Here is a 14,018-nt window from a genome sequence, read left to right on the forward strand (position 1 = left end):
GATTAACGGCTCAACAGAGTAAAATCGCTAATAACCATTTGTGGAAATGCATCACATAGACAGCACTTCGATTCGAATACAACGAAAACAACTCCAACCAATATGAATTTCAATAAATCATTATTATCAGCCGCAAGCCGCTTGAATAACAACAGCCAAAGAAGATGATGCTGAAAAAACAGCTTAGAATATGTATGTCAAAAACTTGTTTTAAATAACAAAACGGAAACAAGAAAGTTTTGTACAATGTTCTCATACGTTATTTGTCGTCGTCGCTGAAAATTGTGTGTGAGAATCGTTGCGCGAATACAGCCGCCAATAAATGTGAGAACGATTCTGAGAATATGCCAATATTGACAGAGAAAATGATGGGTCCCATAATGAAATTAATAATATGAATGCGATAACGTAAGAAAGCGAAGTAGAAAGGCAAAGAAGGGTCAACACTGACCTAATTTTTTTGTGTATGGCTGCGACAAGAAAGGAGAAAGAAAACGCTTCGTGCTTCTTAAAAAACGCGCGACGACACTTTTGAATGATCGCCGAATTGGGCAAGAAGAATCATAAACTTAAGCAAACAACAGACGAACGAATGAAGAGAAAATAAAAAGTGCGCTTACAAAGCAGGAAAACAGAATGTATTGGTGCAATAAAAAAGTAAACACTCGCTCATTCACTTATAAGGCGTACCAAGAACATTAAATCGTGCAATTCGTTACATAAACGGAAAGACTCGCACACAGTCACAGAATGTAGGTTCTGCAGAAGGAAAACTTCTTTGTAAATAATGCGATTCTGCTTTGCAACGCGGTGCAGTTGTTGAGGGATTTTTTTTTCTTTTAATTTGTTTTTGTTCTCCTTCGGACATTGGATGGATCGAGGCCATCTGAATGAGTAGGCTTTGTGACTCACAAAGAACATTTTTATCGTGAATTTAAGAGCATTTTTTTAAATACCAGTTTCTTGGCTTGAGCGCGCTTATTTCATATCCATTTTGAGATTGCCCCATATTTCATCGTAATCGAATGACAAGAAAAAGAAGAAAAAGAAATATATCGAATGAATCACCAAAACAAATAAATCGAAATTGAACAAACACAAGAAATACACGTCGGAAATCGTTCAACCATTGAATCGACGTAAAAAAAAAGAAATATCGTTTTTTTGTTATGTTTCATTGTGGTCACTCATAAACCAAATAGAAAGCAGTTGTTTGAAAATTGAATGAAATAGAATTTCAAGATAAAAAGCAAACAAGTTTTTTTTTTTTTTTGAATATCATAGAACTGAAATTAGAATGTGAAATTGAAATCCACTTTTAAGTGATTGTTGTAAATCGATGTAAAATGGTCAATTGTAATTCTGAATGATTCTTCCGAGCCGAAGAATTTTCATAACATGAAACGAAACATGAGTAATCGATAACAAGTAGTCGTAATCACCATAAAGCCGTATTTTGTGAAAGCGTCCGTTATTTTAGCGCACTCCCATAAAAGTCAAAAAGTTAATTTTTGATTTTAAAACCAAATTTACATAATTCTTTTGCGTCTTTCTCTCATTCACAGAAAACACATCGACGAAATGAAAAAAAATACACAAAATTATACATAAAGTTTTCTGTCTGTGATTACTGGTTAGATGAATTAGTCTGTGTGTGTGTTTTATATCCATAAAACCGTCGTACGTATTTTGCATTTAAAATTGGTAGCGATCGGTTTGTAATCATATGGTTTAGCAAGTAAAAGGCGCACATTCAACATTCAACCGAGACGAGATATACATATGCGGAAAAGAGTTTCAGTTTTATTTCGAATCTATGAACCAATTTTGTTGTTCGTATCGAAATGTTGAAAATAAATATACAAATAACAGGTTTTATCGGATTGTGCTCGTTTTAATTTTACTTCTCCTCTTCATGTGGTCGTTTCGACGGCACATATTGCACTAAAATTTCAATGGTTCACTTCTCGACTTGGTTTTTTGTGTTTATGCCGAATTGCAAATAAATCGCATCACCAACATGTATTTCTATCGAATTTTTGACGTAGACATAGCCACTAAAATGCCAAAATTGGCGATGGAAAAAAGTCGACCGATTGGATATTAAATAGCAAGTTGCGACGGCTGCCACCGCTGTCACTGAATCGACCATTTGAGGTGCTATTTTCGTAAATGAACACTATTTACAACCGCCTACATGACGATTGCGACATTATAACCAATTTTGTATCGATTCAACTAGTTTTTTCTTTCTGATTATTGACATTTTCTAATACACCAACATCGGTCGCATTTGATGTTCTTGAAAATGAGCTTTTACTATCTTGTCTTATCATAACAGATCGCTTTAAATTTTAAATTTTAATTGGTAGAGAATTCACCTTTTATGTAATATTGTATCGATCTTATTAGCACTTCGATTACAGAAACAGAGTAATTTTCGTATTGGGCAAAGAATTGCATGCAATCACTTAACACACGATTTTGAAACAAATTCACTTCATCATTTCGTCACTATATCGGAGAAGATGTAAACTTTGAATACACACAACTTCGACATACATCCGTACTGTTTGAGAGTCGAATGCAAACTGGTTGTAAGACTCACTTCTTTTCGGCATCGAACAGTCGTGAACAGCGCACGTTGATCGTATTAACGCTAAGACATAATGCATACAGACACAAGCGCGTCACGAAACGTGCGCAAATCACCTAACCGACGAGTGCGAGCGATTGTTTTCAAGCAGATTTGCTGTTTACCATTAGAAGTTGTTTAATGCCAGAGAACATTGGACGCGAACTCACATAACATCAAATTAATAGCGACGAAATACGCGCGGGAATGCAGAAATCGCCAATTGATTTTAAATTAGTGTTAAAAAAATATTCCATACCGTTATTTTTCGATGAATATGATCATTTTTTCGAACCGAAATTACCTTTTTGGATCTATGAGTCTAAAGTCTTACTATGATTTCAAAGATTGTGAATATTTCGAAAATTACATGATTTTTTTGGCAGTTGTTTTTTTCAAATGATCAAAATATGATCTTGTTTTGGAGGAAAATTTCTACCTTAATCAACAAACGTCGTTTCCAAAACGATCAATGGTCATTCTAGTGATTATTTGGTTAAAATTCTCATAACACCGCCAAAATTGAGAGTTTTAACTCTCTTTCATTCAAAGCTCACCTGTAAACAAACAAATCTCTCTCATTTAACCACACATTTAAATTTGGAATGGAAAACGCCCGAAGTTCCTCAATGTATAAAAAAATCACTTTATTAATTTGACAACAAGATGGCGTGTTCAGCTTAAGCGGCCGGTCTATTTGAAAATGAAATGATCATCAAAGCGTACGTTTTAAACATGTTTTCACGGTATTGTGCGATTGGCTTTTGTGTGTTACGCATTCGTATTCAATACATAAATGGGTCGAAACTCGAAAATGTGTAATACAAATATTATGTGAAGCGGCAAAAGTCGCTTCATATTCATCTGCTCATTGAATTAATTCGGAACGTGCGCACGCATCAGACAGTATCATCTTTGTGTTATTTGTGCCGTAGCGAATAAAAATGCGCACAAAAAAGACTGTTTATTTGCCAGTGCATTCTTTTCAAGGCTACATCGGAAGACTGTGCAAAACAGTTTGCATTTTTCCCCTGTTGTCGATCAGCTTGGTCAATGAACGCATTTAATGTGTTAATATGTTTAGCAAACGCGACGTATAAATATTGTTTTGAAACAAAGTTGGCTCGTGTAATGCGACTCTTTTGCCCTATTCTTGTGCTTCAGAATAGCGATTATTAGAATTCGATAAAAAAAGAGCACTTCAATGAGCCTTTTGTTACGCTTTTGTGGCATTGATATCTCATTTATGCTTAGTCACGTCAATGTTCGATATTACATCGATGATACGAACTAATTTTGTATTCATTCGAGAGACGTCCATTTTCATCTTCAACGAATTCCTGAGAATCAAATTAGATTTCTATTTATGAGTTGATCCATGATGAGTTTGAGTTTTGTCTTCTCTTAATGATGTTTGGAAATGAAGATCATAAAAATGGTACATTGAAAAAAATACGAATGACTTTGATCAAAGGAAAATAATATTACATATGCGTTGCTCTTGTGCATTGGTTTCTATACCATGCGTGTATAAACAATTTATTCGATGGGGTTTCGTGTTTTTCTGTATACATTCGTATTCGATTACAAATGTTTTCACTTTTTTGTTCATTTTTTTTTTCATTCACCAACATGCATTTCAAAAAAAATTATCGGTAATTTCTTTTACATAACAAAAAAACGTCGTTCTTCATGGAATTAAAGAACGAAAAAAAAACAACAACTACTTTATGCATGGCAAGGTCATTTACATGTACAGTGTACACGGTAATGAGTTCTCATTACTTTGTAGCATATCCACGAAAATGTATTCATGAAAGTAATAAAATATGATATTTATTTTGTATTATTCACCGTTTAGAATGCATTGAAGAATTGTGTGGCAAATTTAATGGAAAATATTCCGAGACAAACATGAAACGAAAGAAAAATTAAAAATGTTATATATTGATGTGGCTTGATAAAAATCCAGATATCGATCATTTGCCGTCATAATTGACGTTCAATTAACACTTCGTGCATATTTAATTAAAATGTGATTTTATTAATCAGCATACAATGTGTGATTGGATCGCGTTTTCGAAGAATTTGTAAAGGAAAACACACCTTACATCGTGTGAATATTCTAATGACTCAGGTTCATTCACGGGCTTTAATCGGATTTAGTTGCCGTTTGGAATGATTGCCGCATTTTCGACGTTGCAATTGTTGCTCCGACGATTTACTAAAAGAGACGTTTTGATTGATTTTTTTTTCGAATCGCTTACGTCAATTCTTTTAACCTGAGTGATTTGATCCAAGTGTTTTCAACAGAATTTCAGATGGAAAAAATCAAAGTGACTTTTTGCAGCAAAGAAAAATAATTTAAAAGTATCCAGCTGTTACTGTTTTAAGAGTACCTAGCTAATTGATATTTTATTAGATGGTTGTTCGGAGGAAAAAAAACATTTACTGATAACATGCATTCAGAACACAAGTGCATACCATGTTGCAGCGGACAATGCCATGAATGACTAATTCATGAAGGTCAGAGAACATGTAAAAATTGTGTATTTTTACACGAAAAAAATACTTTTTGTGGAAAAATTGTCTTCTTACACTCTTTGACAACAATTATAAACCGAAAAAAGATGATGTGATCATTTTAATGGACGATTGTGGTCTAGACATACATTGGTTATATTATTAGTCTTTAACGAATCATCGGTAATCCGAAATGGTCATCATTTAATAATGTGAGAAAATCCAAAAGACGCTGGAAATATTCCCGGTTCGAATTCCACTAAAATAGAAAGATCCTCTGACGTATGCATGAGAACTTTGTTCTTTTTTTTCTCTACGCGCTATCCCAATATGTACTAAACATTCAGACACAAATACAATCGAATGTGAATGAAAAAAACAGAAATAATAAAAAAAATGATGGCAATGATTATATGTATACAAACACAAAATCGAAAAACAATCGCTTGTAATAATAAATCGAAACGAATGAGAAACAACGAACAACACGCATGAAAAGTAATCAAACCAACATCGATTCCGTTGTATTTGTGAGCTATTTTGAATATGTGTGTATTAGTCGCGTTCTGATGTTCAGTTTTATTTTGATTGTAGTTTCTCCATCTACACGAACTGAGTATGGTAGTTCTGTTGTTTAGTTTGCATTTGTGTTTGTGTTGAACGGAATAAAAACTGTTTCTTGTTCGGTGATTTAGTGTGTGAATCGGTTGTTGGTATTTCATAGCAGCAGCAGCAGCCGCAGCAATAATAGTGTTGTCTGTTTTGGTGTCATGCAGAGAATCAGTTTAGCCAAGCGATTGCGACGACGCAGACCTGTTTTTTTTTCTCTACGCGTTGTGACAGTCAATCGCGGTTTCTTCGCATCCGACTTTCTTTCGTCTCTATATATACTTCATGCACAAAAAGACTCATTACATCGAGAAGGAAAATCAGTGTTTTGCTAAGTTTTGTTTTTATGTGATATTATTTCCACGTAGTTGATGTGTGTGGCTTCGAGGTGAATTGTCATTTTTCTTTCACAAAGTGGAAAATAATTTGTAGTGCAAAGTTGTGTATTTTATCCGGGTGCGCAAGCGGATTGTTTGTGATTTTTATCTTTGTGAGCAAAATACAATATAGCTAATCGATTTGACATAAATCATTTGCGCAGCGAACTCAATCCAACATATTCGTCGACATTTCCCACCATCATTTACAATGTAATGTTTAACTATCGTGTACAGTTTGTTGTGCACTTTTTTTTCGCTTCTCTTTTCATTTGATAAATTACGGTACATTTCAAACTCGCAATGCCTTGTGTATCAATACACAATACTGGTTTTTCGACTTATTTGTCCGGCATGCTTTTTCAAATGGATTTATTCGACAATTTTGAGCAATGAGTTGAGTCTCTTCTACAGAAAAACATTGAATATCATCGACGGCATGCTGTTGCAAATTGCAATGCTGAATGCAAAAGTGAACATTTTTGTAAAGAAAGTTGAATTGATTGCGCTGTTGGCATCGACACTCGGTCTCTTGGCTGGTGTGAGTGAACGACAGAACATTTACTTCATTGCCCGTTGGCCTTGTTTGCATTGAGTGTGTGTGTGTATGTGTGTTCTGGTATTATACACATGAAATAAAAACAAAACAAAAAAAACTTACGAAGTTTAAATTCATTCGGTGTGAACTTACTGCGAACTCACTAAATGTGCAAAATTATGCGCACCTGATAGAAAGAAATATGGTACCAAGAAGTTGAAAAATAAAATAAAATGAATAACGCTTATATGTGTGTGTGCAGTCGTTTTTAACCATATCGAGGCTAAGTACCTTTCAAATTAAATGAAACATAAATAGCTGGAAATCAAAATTTATGAACAAAACGAATTACGCGAACAATTCCCAATGTAAATTATGTGTGCTAAATTGCATTAAAGCCCATGTAGACCATCAAATTTTATTCACCGAACATAAATATTAATTCGTAACAAGTTCGTGTTGTTTCAAACCATTTTTTTAGCAGTGTCTTTCTTGGACACTTGAGCAGGGCATTTGTCATAATCAAACTCATATTTCGTGAATGTATGTTCATTAGAAAATTGTTGCGATAAGATTGATTTGGCCTACCTACGCACGCGCGTAGTTATGATCTTTTGACATGAAATAAATTTAATCCATGTCACACCGAGATCATGACGTGCATCCATCGAACAGGATTACAACATTCACGAGTATCTTAAAGACAATGCGCTGTGTCGTTTTTTTTTTGTTATTGTGTCACTAGCTCATTGAAAGCAATTTGAGTTATTATTTTTTCTCTTTCGAGTGCCTAAAATGTCCAAACTTCCGCTATTGTGGTATATGACATTTCCACTCTTGATATGCATCAAAATTGTAAATGTGAAAACTAAATAAAGGCATTCAGCATTGGCATTGTTATTTCGACTCTTTTTTTTCTGTTATTTTGCAATTTTACCGCCACGACACACAACACAATGTTGTTATTCCAATACAATCTCACACTATCTGACATGCATACATTTTTTAAAAATAAATCGCATTATTGTTGTTGGTGTTTTACCAGCAAAATGCATTCATACAATACGTGCCTGTTTCCATTCCATATATTTTTTAGTAAGAAACGAAAAATCCATTAGCCAACCGAAACCGAAACACACAAAAATGTGTATTATTTATTTTGTACGTCGTCAAGCACATTTCTTTCAAACTGTCATAATGTAGTTGATTGTTCGCTTGAATGCTCAGCACACAGCTATTGTTTTTTTTTTTTATAAATTTACAATCGTTGGCAAAATATATTAAAATGTGTATTCAACGGTGGTTTGTGCGCAAATTTGTTTATAATTCATTAAATCTGCTGTTTTTATTGTTCAGTTAATTCGTTAAAATCACGCATTTTCATATATGATTCTAATCAAGCGCATTCTCGACTAGAATCACTTGTTCAATTCTTCTTCGTTTTGTTATTCCCATTTTTTGCGTTTGAATTTTTTTTTTATTTTGCATTTGCAAATTGCTCACACTTTATAATTGATATGGCGTTTAAGTTCGTTTTGTATATTCATAAATTAATAATATGGTTTAATGTCATGGCTTCGATAAAAATGATGCAAAACAACAATGAACATTGATTTACGCTTTGAATCATCTGTCTGATTGAAACGCACTACAAAACACAGCGAAAAGAAAAACAGCAAACAGCACATTTTACGCTGGCTGCCAATCGATCACAAAGATCTTTCGAAATGTGTGAGCGTGTGTAATATAGAACGATGCGATATCACAGACGGCGAGGCTAATACATCACAATCTCTAATTGGAATTCATGAAACTGTTTAAGCGGGCGCACGATTGATTACTGTTCGTACTTCATGGTTTTCATTCAATTCGCTCTGAGAGCACATTAATTACATTAATAGCGTCGATGTGTATTTCTCAGTGTTATTTAGTCGGTTGCCAATCAAAGTGATATTGCGTAAAAACGATGTGATATTGCGGTCAATTTCATTGAGAATGGATCAAAATTGGTGTGTGATTACAACATTAAACAAAAACATGGTACTTTGACTGAAATAATACACATGGAAAAGCGATTACTACAATTTCGACGCGCAGCAATGCTAAAAATAAACATAAAATTTGTAAGGTTACACTTTCGTTTAATGAGAGTTCAACAAGACGGTTTGGAGTCGATGAATGAAGAATATATGTGAATGGGATTTTATAAAGCGGAACAAAAAACTCAACCATTTCCAAAAATAGAATGGAATGAAAAATCATAAATGCTGCATATGCATGATCACACGCTACCAAGAGCATAAATCACACTAAATATACGATGCACTGTAACGACGAATATAAGTGGGATGTATTTGTCTTTGTTAAAATCAGTACGGCGTAACGTTGTAAATTATCGTTCAAAGAAGAATTGCTTGAAATTCAAAAATGTCACCGACGACTTCAGACAATAACTATTCCAAATCGACTTCTTTTGAGCAAAAGAAGGTTGTGAGCTTAAAATTCGTTTGCTTAGATACTTGTGCACTTTTATGGCTGATAAATCAACGTCAATAAAACCAAGAGTGCACGCGAACATGAGCATTGATCGTATACTCGCTTTGCCCCATTCTTTTACAGAGATAAATTCTCTGGCTTTAATGTCACTGGCGGTGCGATGTATGTGCAATGTGCATACAGCGATCATAAAACCATTCTAATTTTCTGTTCACAGTGCAATGGTTTTAATAAAACACACAAAACTGAAGTCGTAGCACACACAACGCGCGCGCGAAAACCAAGCGAAAACGGGTTGTTTATGTTTTGTACATTATGCAACCAGTTAATTAGTTTGTATATATACATCGGAACGAAGCGTGATAACTTTTGTCGCTTATTTATCCATGTCGCGGAACTTCGGAGCATATTGTGTAAAGCCGTTCACTGCTCAAACTTTGCCGCTCGATGTGAACAAAAAAAACATGATGTGCGGTGTGATATTTTGTTTCCCTGCTGTGGAAAACACCAAGAATTTTTTTTATGGGTCGGACCGCAAAAGGTCTTACAAAATATCAATGAGCGTTTGTTTTCAACTAAAACTGATATAAAATGAATTTTTTTTTTATTTCGATTGAAAGAACCTATCGCCCATTTACGAAATCTACTATTTGCTGCGTAGAATTCAATTAAGCAATGATTTACGAACGATAGATAAACCGACATTAAAAGAGGTTCTATAATCGTAAAATCGTTTGGCTCAAAAACGATGAACCTTTAAGTTGAACAATAATATTCTAACAAGTATTCTTGTCTCGTTAAATATTAAATTACATTTTATGATATCAAGCTATAATTATTTTATTCGTTTATTCAACTGTAAAATTGTAATTATTGTATTAAGTGGATTTGTGTTTCGTCGAAAAATGGCAAATGGAAAAACCACAATCGATCATAGTAGTATTCAATTGAAAAAAAGCATGCGATCATATCGACGACGAAAAAAAAACCTTACCAATTTATCGTTTAGAATATAATAACAAAATGAATGAGTAAAACAAAATTCAATTGCTCACTTCAAACAAATATCATGATGAGAATAAGAATTTTCCGATGTAACGCGTTCGCAAATCTATTGTTTGAAGCAATGAAACCTATAATTTATGGCTTGTTAATTGAAGTTGAATTTTGTTTTAAAATTTTTTTTATGGTTGTAGATTAACATTTTGGTTAATATCTTCTTTGTTTGTTTGTTTTATTGGCATTTCACAGATTCAATTATTCATGAGACGCCCACACGATACAAAGCTACAAATCCGTATTGAGCAAACAGGATAGGTGTGTATACACATACTCGCCGATGAGAAAAGGAAAGTAAACACGACCGAAAGCAACAAGTCTGGAATCTTTTTTTGTGGAATAATTCGATTCAATTAAATGAACGTGACGATGTCGACCGGTGAGAATGTAAAGTTTCGTTCGACGCCAAATCAAGAAGTAGCCCGGCCATTAAGTACATACGATAATTTAAATAATGATCCAAAAATGAATGGTTCGAATGCACGTGAAAATGGTGATACCATACAAAGAACCGAAAATGTAAATGAGTTTCCGTTTAGTGGCATCTCATTTCGCTTCGATGAATTGAAACAACTTCAACAGCAAAATACAACACCAACCGTACACTCGTCAAATGGCTACGACAATATCAATAATAACAATTATAAATTACATCGTAACATAAATTCAAATGTAAACAATAATTCGCATGTGAACGGAAATGGTGTGAACAAAATTCGTAGCCAGCAAGGCCATACGGTGACAACGATTGCACAAAATCATTCATCATCGTCGTCCCCATCGAATAGCTCGTCATCGACATCGTCGTCATCATCGTCGTCGTCATCCGAAAATAGTTACAAACATTCATCGCTACAATATGCGAATTTAGCCGAAAATCCAATTGTTAATCACAGCAAAGAAAAAACAAGACCGGTTTTTAGTCCAGCAAAATCACAATTTTTGGGTTTACATAAACCAAGTGACAACAATGAACCAAATGAGAATGGTGTGATCACGAAAAAATCTATAGATAAAAGAGACGAACGTGACCATACAGGTGAATCGTCGGCGATTAGCGAAGACGAACCACTTTTAAATGGATATGGCACACGAATTACACCGATGAGCCTGAATCGACCCACAACATCGACACAACAATACCAAAATCTTCCGAGCAATAGTTCGTGCTATGGACAAAATCAAATTGACGATGCAAATGATTGCACGTGTATGTGCGGAGACAGTGACCCTGGCACCGAAATACGACAATATGAAAGCGATCATTATAAGTGCAACGGATGCTTGAATCGAATCACCAACGCTACGGCAATTAGTGTCATTCCAATTTCATCGATGAACGTACCGACATGCTCGAAAACGGTTGATCTGGCGTCATGTTCGACGTCAATGAAACCGGCCAAATCAACAACACTTGACACCAGCTCCAGCTTTCGCATGAATCAATCATCATTGTCGCAGGTATATGACGATTTTAATTAGCCGTTTTATAAACGCAAACCCTCTTACTTTGAACTCATTTTATTGATGTGATTCTTTGTAAATAAATGGCGAAAAGTATGTCGATAAATCGACTCATAGACAAATTAATTACAATTGATACTTTGACATGATTCAACGGTATTATTGAGATTGTTGTAAATTTCAATTGTGTATGCACGTGCTAAATATACACACATCGTCATTGGTTCACATTATTCTAATGCTTTAATAGATTAATGCGAAGGAATTCTTTAGAATTTCCGTCTTTGACCCTTTTTATTTTTCTATTACGTCTTTCTTTATGCGAATTAAAAAAAAATTGAGATTTTGATGCCAATTTTTTTTGTCTCAATTTTTTATTTATTTGTTTGTTCCTTGGAATTTCCATTTTCGTGACGAATTTAATGCGGTGAAGATAATTTAATTTGTACTCAAAATTAACACGTTCATGTAGCTTAAAATTAAATACAATGTTTGAATCGGCCACGAATCGAGTTTGTAACATGTTGTTGTTTACGTAAACGCAAGCTCATTCTCTCTCATTTGTGCCGTTTTTGATGCTCGGAATTTGCTTTGTCATTCATCACATAGTCATAAGGAAATTGAATTGAACACGTAATTGCAATTTTAACTTGAATTGAATTTATTAATGCATCGATTGCTAAATAGCTTGTCTCATCCGATAAAGATATTGACGTTGAACATTGCAGTTGATGTTAATTTTATCTGATAATAATCGAAATTATTTGTTTTCGCTTTTAATAATAATTTTTAAAAAAATTGCTACGTAAATTGTTTTTCAGGCCGTTTACATGTCAACCACTGTACCGCAAAATATAAAAGGAAATAATATAATGGGCTCACACTTACCAACACGAAACAGTCTTCGTCACAGTCGAATGCTCGTTGGTAAAAAAAGCTATCAAGGTAAATTGTTTGCTGTTTTTTTTTTCATTGATTCAAATGCGTTTCTATAATACATTTTTTGTCCATTTTCGAAACGTTGCAGTGGTGAGACGTCGTAACCCGTTAAGTATTCGACATCCAAATTCGGTGAAATATTTATTCAATTTACATGTATTAGCTGGACTGGGTGTTTCTTGTCTTGGCCTTTGGTTGTGCTGGTGGGCACCGAGCACCAGTGCTCGTGATAATCCATATTGGAGCGGTTTAATTGTAAGTCGACCCATTCTTATTTCAATGCAATTCAGATTAATTTTCCTAATTCAATCAATTTTTATCTATTTTTTCCAGTTAATGTTATCCGGGATTTTAGGTATAATTGTGCTTGCATTTAAGCCAAGACCGCGTCAAAAGCTGCGTCAACATTTCATCACATTTTTACGTATCAATTCGACATTTGTAACATTTATTGCGGCCGTATGCACATTTGTGGCATCATCATTTGCTGTATATCATTTGACAAATATATTGTCGCCAATGGCCGTGTGTCGACCCGTTCATATTTTAGTCGATAGTTCAGCGTGTACTTGTCGATTTGACGGTATATCGACAAATGTAACGGCTACTGGTGTACCAAAGGCCGATGCAGAGATACTCAATGGCAGTTATTATAGGTAAACTATGCATACTCTGTGCACACATTTTTTTTCACTCAATGATCGTTCGATGTGCTCATGTATGTATGTGTATTTTTAACTCTTTTTCATTTTCTGCAGAGACTTGAGTTGCAACGAAGTGATGGGACCATTCAAATACATCTTAATTGCATCGGCAATACTGAATTTTATTGGTTTTTTGATATGCTTTACACTTTTGATATTGCTGTGTATGCGACAAAAACCAGTAAAACGAGTTCCATACAGCACTGTGAGCAGCCGACACCGGCAACTCTGAGAGCCGCAATTCATACAGCATTTAATTGATATTCTTTGCTTTTTTTCATATCGCACGCACAAATTTGTATATATAAATATCTTTCAATTGATAGCACTTTGAATAGGAAACTTCTTTTGACTAAATTAACGATTCTTCGCAACATATATTAGATAAGTTAATATATGGAGAGATAGAAAAATATGTGTACATGTTGGAAAAGTGCTGAACTTTTATCAATTCATTTTTTGTTTGAAATTCCATTTATATATACATGCATAGATTCACACTATTTATGAACTCACAAAAAGTAATATTATTGCTTAGGTATCTCTCTCTGTCTCTTTTACTTTTCATCGATATATTTTCTTTATATCATTTATAGCCGATAATTTTTCCTACTAAAGTAAACGATTAATGTATTGGGCGTTATGGAAATACATGATTTGATGATAAAATAAAT

General features: G+C 34.2%; 2 protein-coding genes across 3 annotated transcripts in view; one reads left to right on the top strand and one right to left on the bottom strand.

The window, feature by feature from the left end:
* LOC116344167 (sushi, von Willebrand factor type A, EGF and pentraxin domain-containing protein 1) overlaps positions 1 to 2,574 on the bottom strand; it is a 33,658-nt gene extending 31,084 nt beyond the window's left edge. The window contains exon 1 of the mRNA XM_031772593.1: positions 2,382 to 2,574. The gene's annotated coding sequence lies outside the window, so the exon portion shown is untranslated. The remainder of the gene's footprint in view (positions 1 to 2,381) is intronic.
* Positions 2,575 to 5,939: 3,365 nt separating this feature from the next.
* On the top strand, positions 5,940 to 13,997 carry LOC116343505 (uncharacterized protein DDB_G0271670). 2 transcript variants are annotated; one of them, XM_031771582.1, is made up of 6 exons: positions 5,940 to 6,357; positions 10,430 to 11,698; positions 12,523 to 12,646; positions 12,729 to 12,895; positions 12,974 to 13,296; positions 13,399 to 13,997. In XM_031771582.1, exons 2-6 carry the CDS (start codon positions 10,595 to 10,597, stop codon positions 13,574 to 13,576), a joined length of 1,896 nt encoding a protein of 631 aa, XP_031627442.1. In that variant the 5' UTR covers positions 5,940 to 6,357; positions 10,430 to 10,594; the 3' UTR covers positions 13,577 to 13,997. The 2 variants fall into 2 exon arrangements, with proteins under 2 accessions (XP_031627442.1, XP_031627443.1); XM_031771583.1 differs by having other exon boundaries at positions 5,940 to 6,155.
* The last annotated feature ends 21 nt before the right edge of the window (positions 13,998 to 14,018 follow it).

The sequence above is a fragment of the Contarinia nasturtii genome, unplaced genomic scaffold (genome assembly GCF_009176525.2).
Source record: "Contarinia nasturtii isolate CC-2019 unplaced genomic scaffold, AAFC_CNas_1.1 Cnas_scaffold_1037, whole genome shotgun sequence".
NCBI lineage: Eukaryota > Metazoa > Arthropoda > Insecta > Diptera > Cecidomyiidae > Contarinia > Contarinia nasturtii.

What these genes read in the sequence shown, in the direction of transcription:
- LOC116343505 (XM_031771582.1), top strand. Translation starts at nt 10,595, where the DNA reads ATGAACGTGACGATGTCGACCGGTGAGAATGTAAAGTTTCGTTCGACG. An exon ending in TGGTAAAAAAAGCTATCAAG is followed by an intron (nt 12,647 to 12,728) that starts GTAAATTGTTTG and finishes GAAACGTTGCAG; the next exon opens with TGGTGAGACGTCGTAACCCG. An exon ending in CATATTGGAGCGGTTTAATT is followed by an intron (nt 12,896 to 12,973) that starts GTAAGTCGACCC and finishes TATTTTTTCCAG; the next exon opens with TTAATGTTATCCGGGATTTT.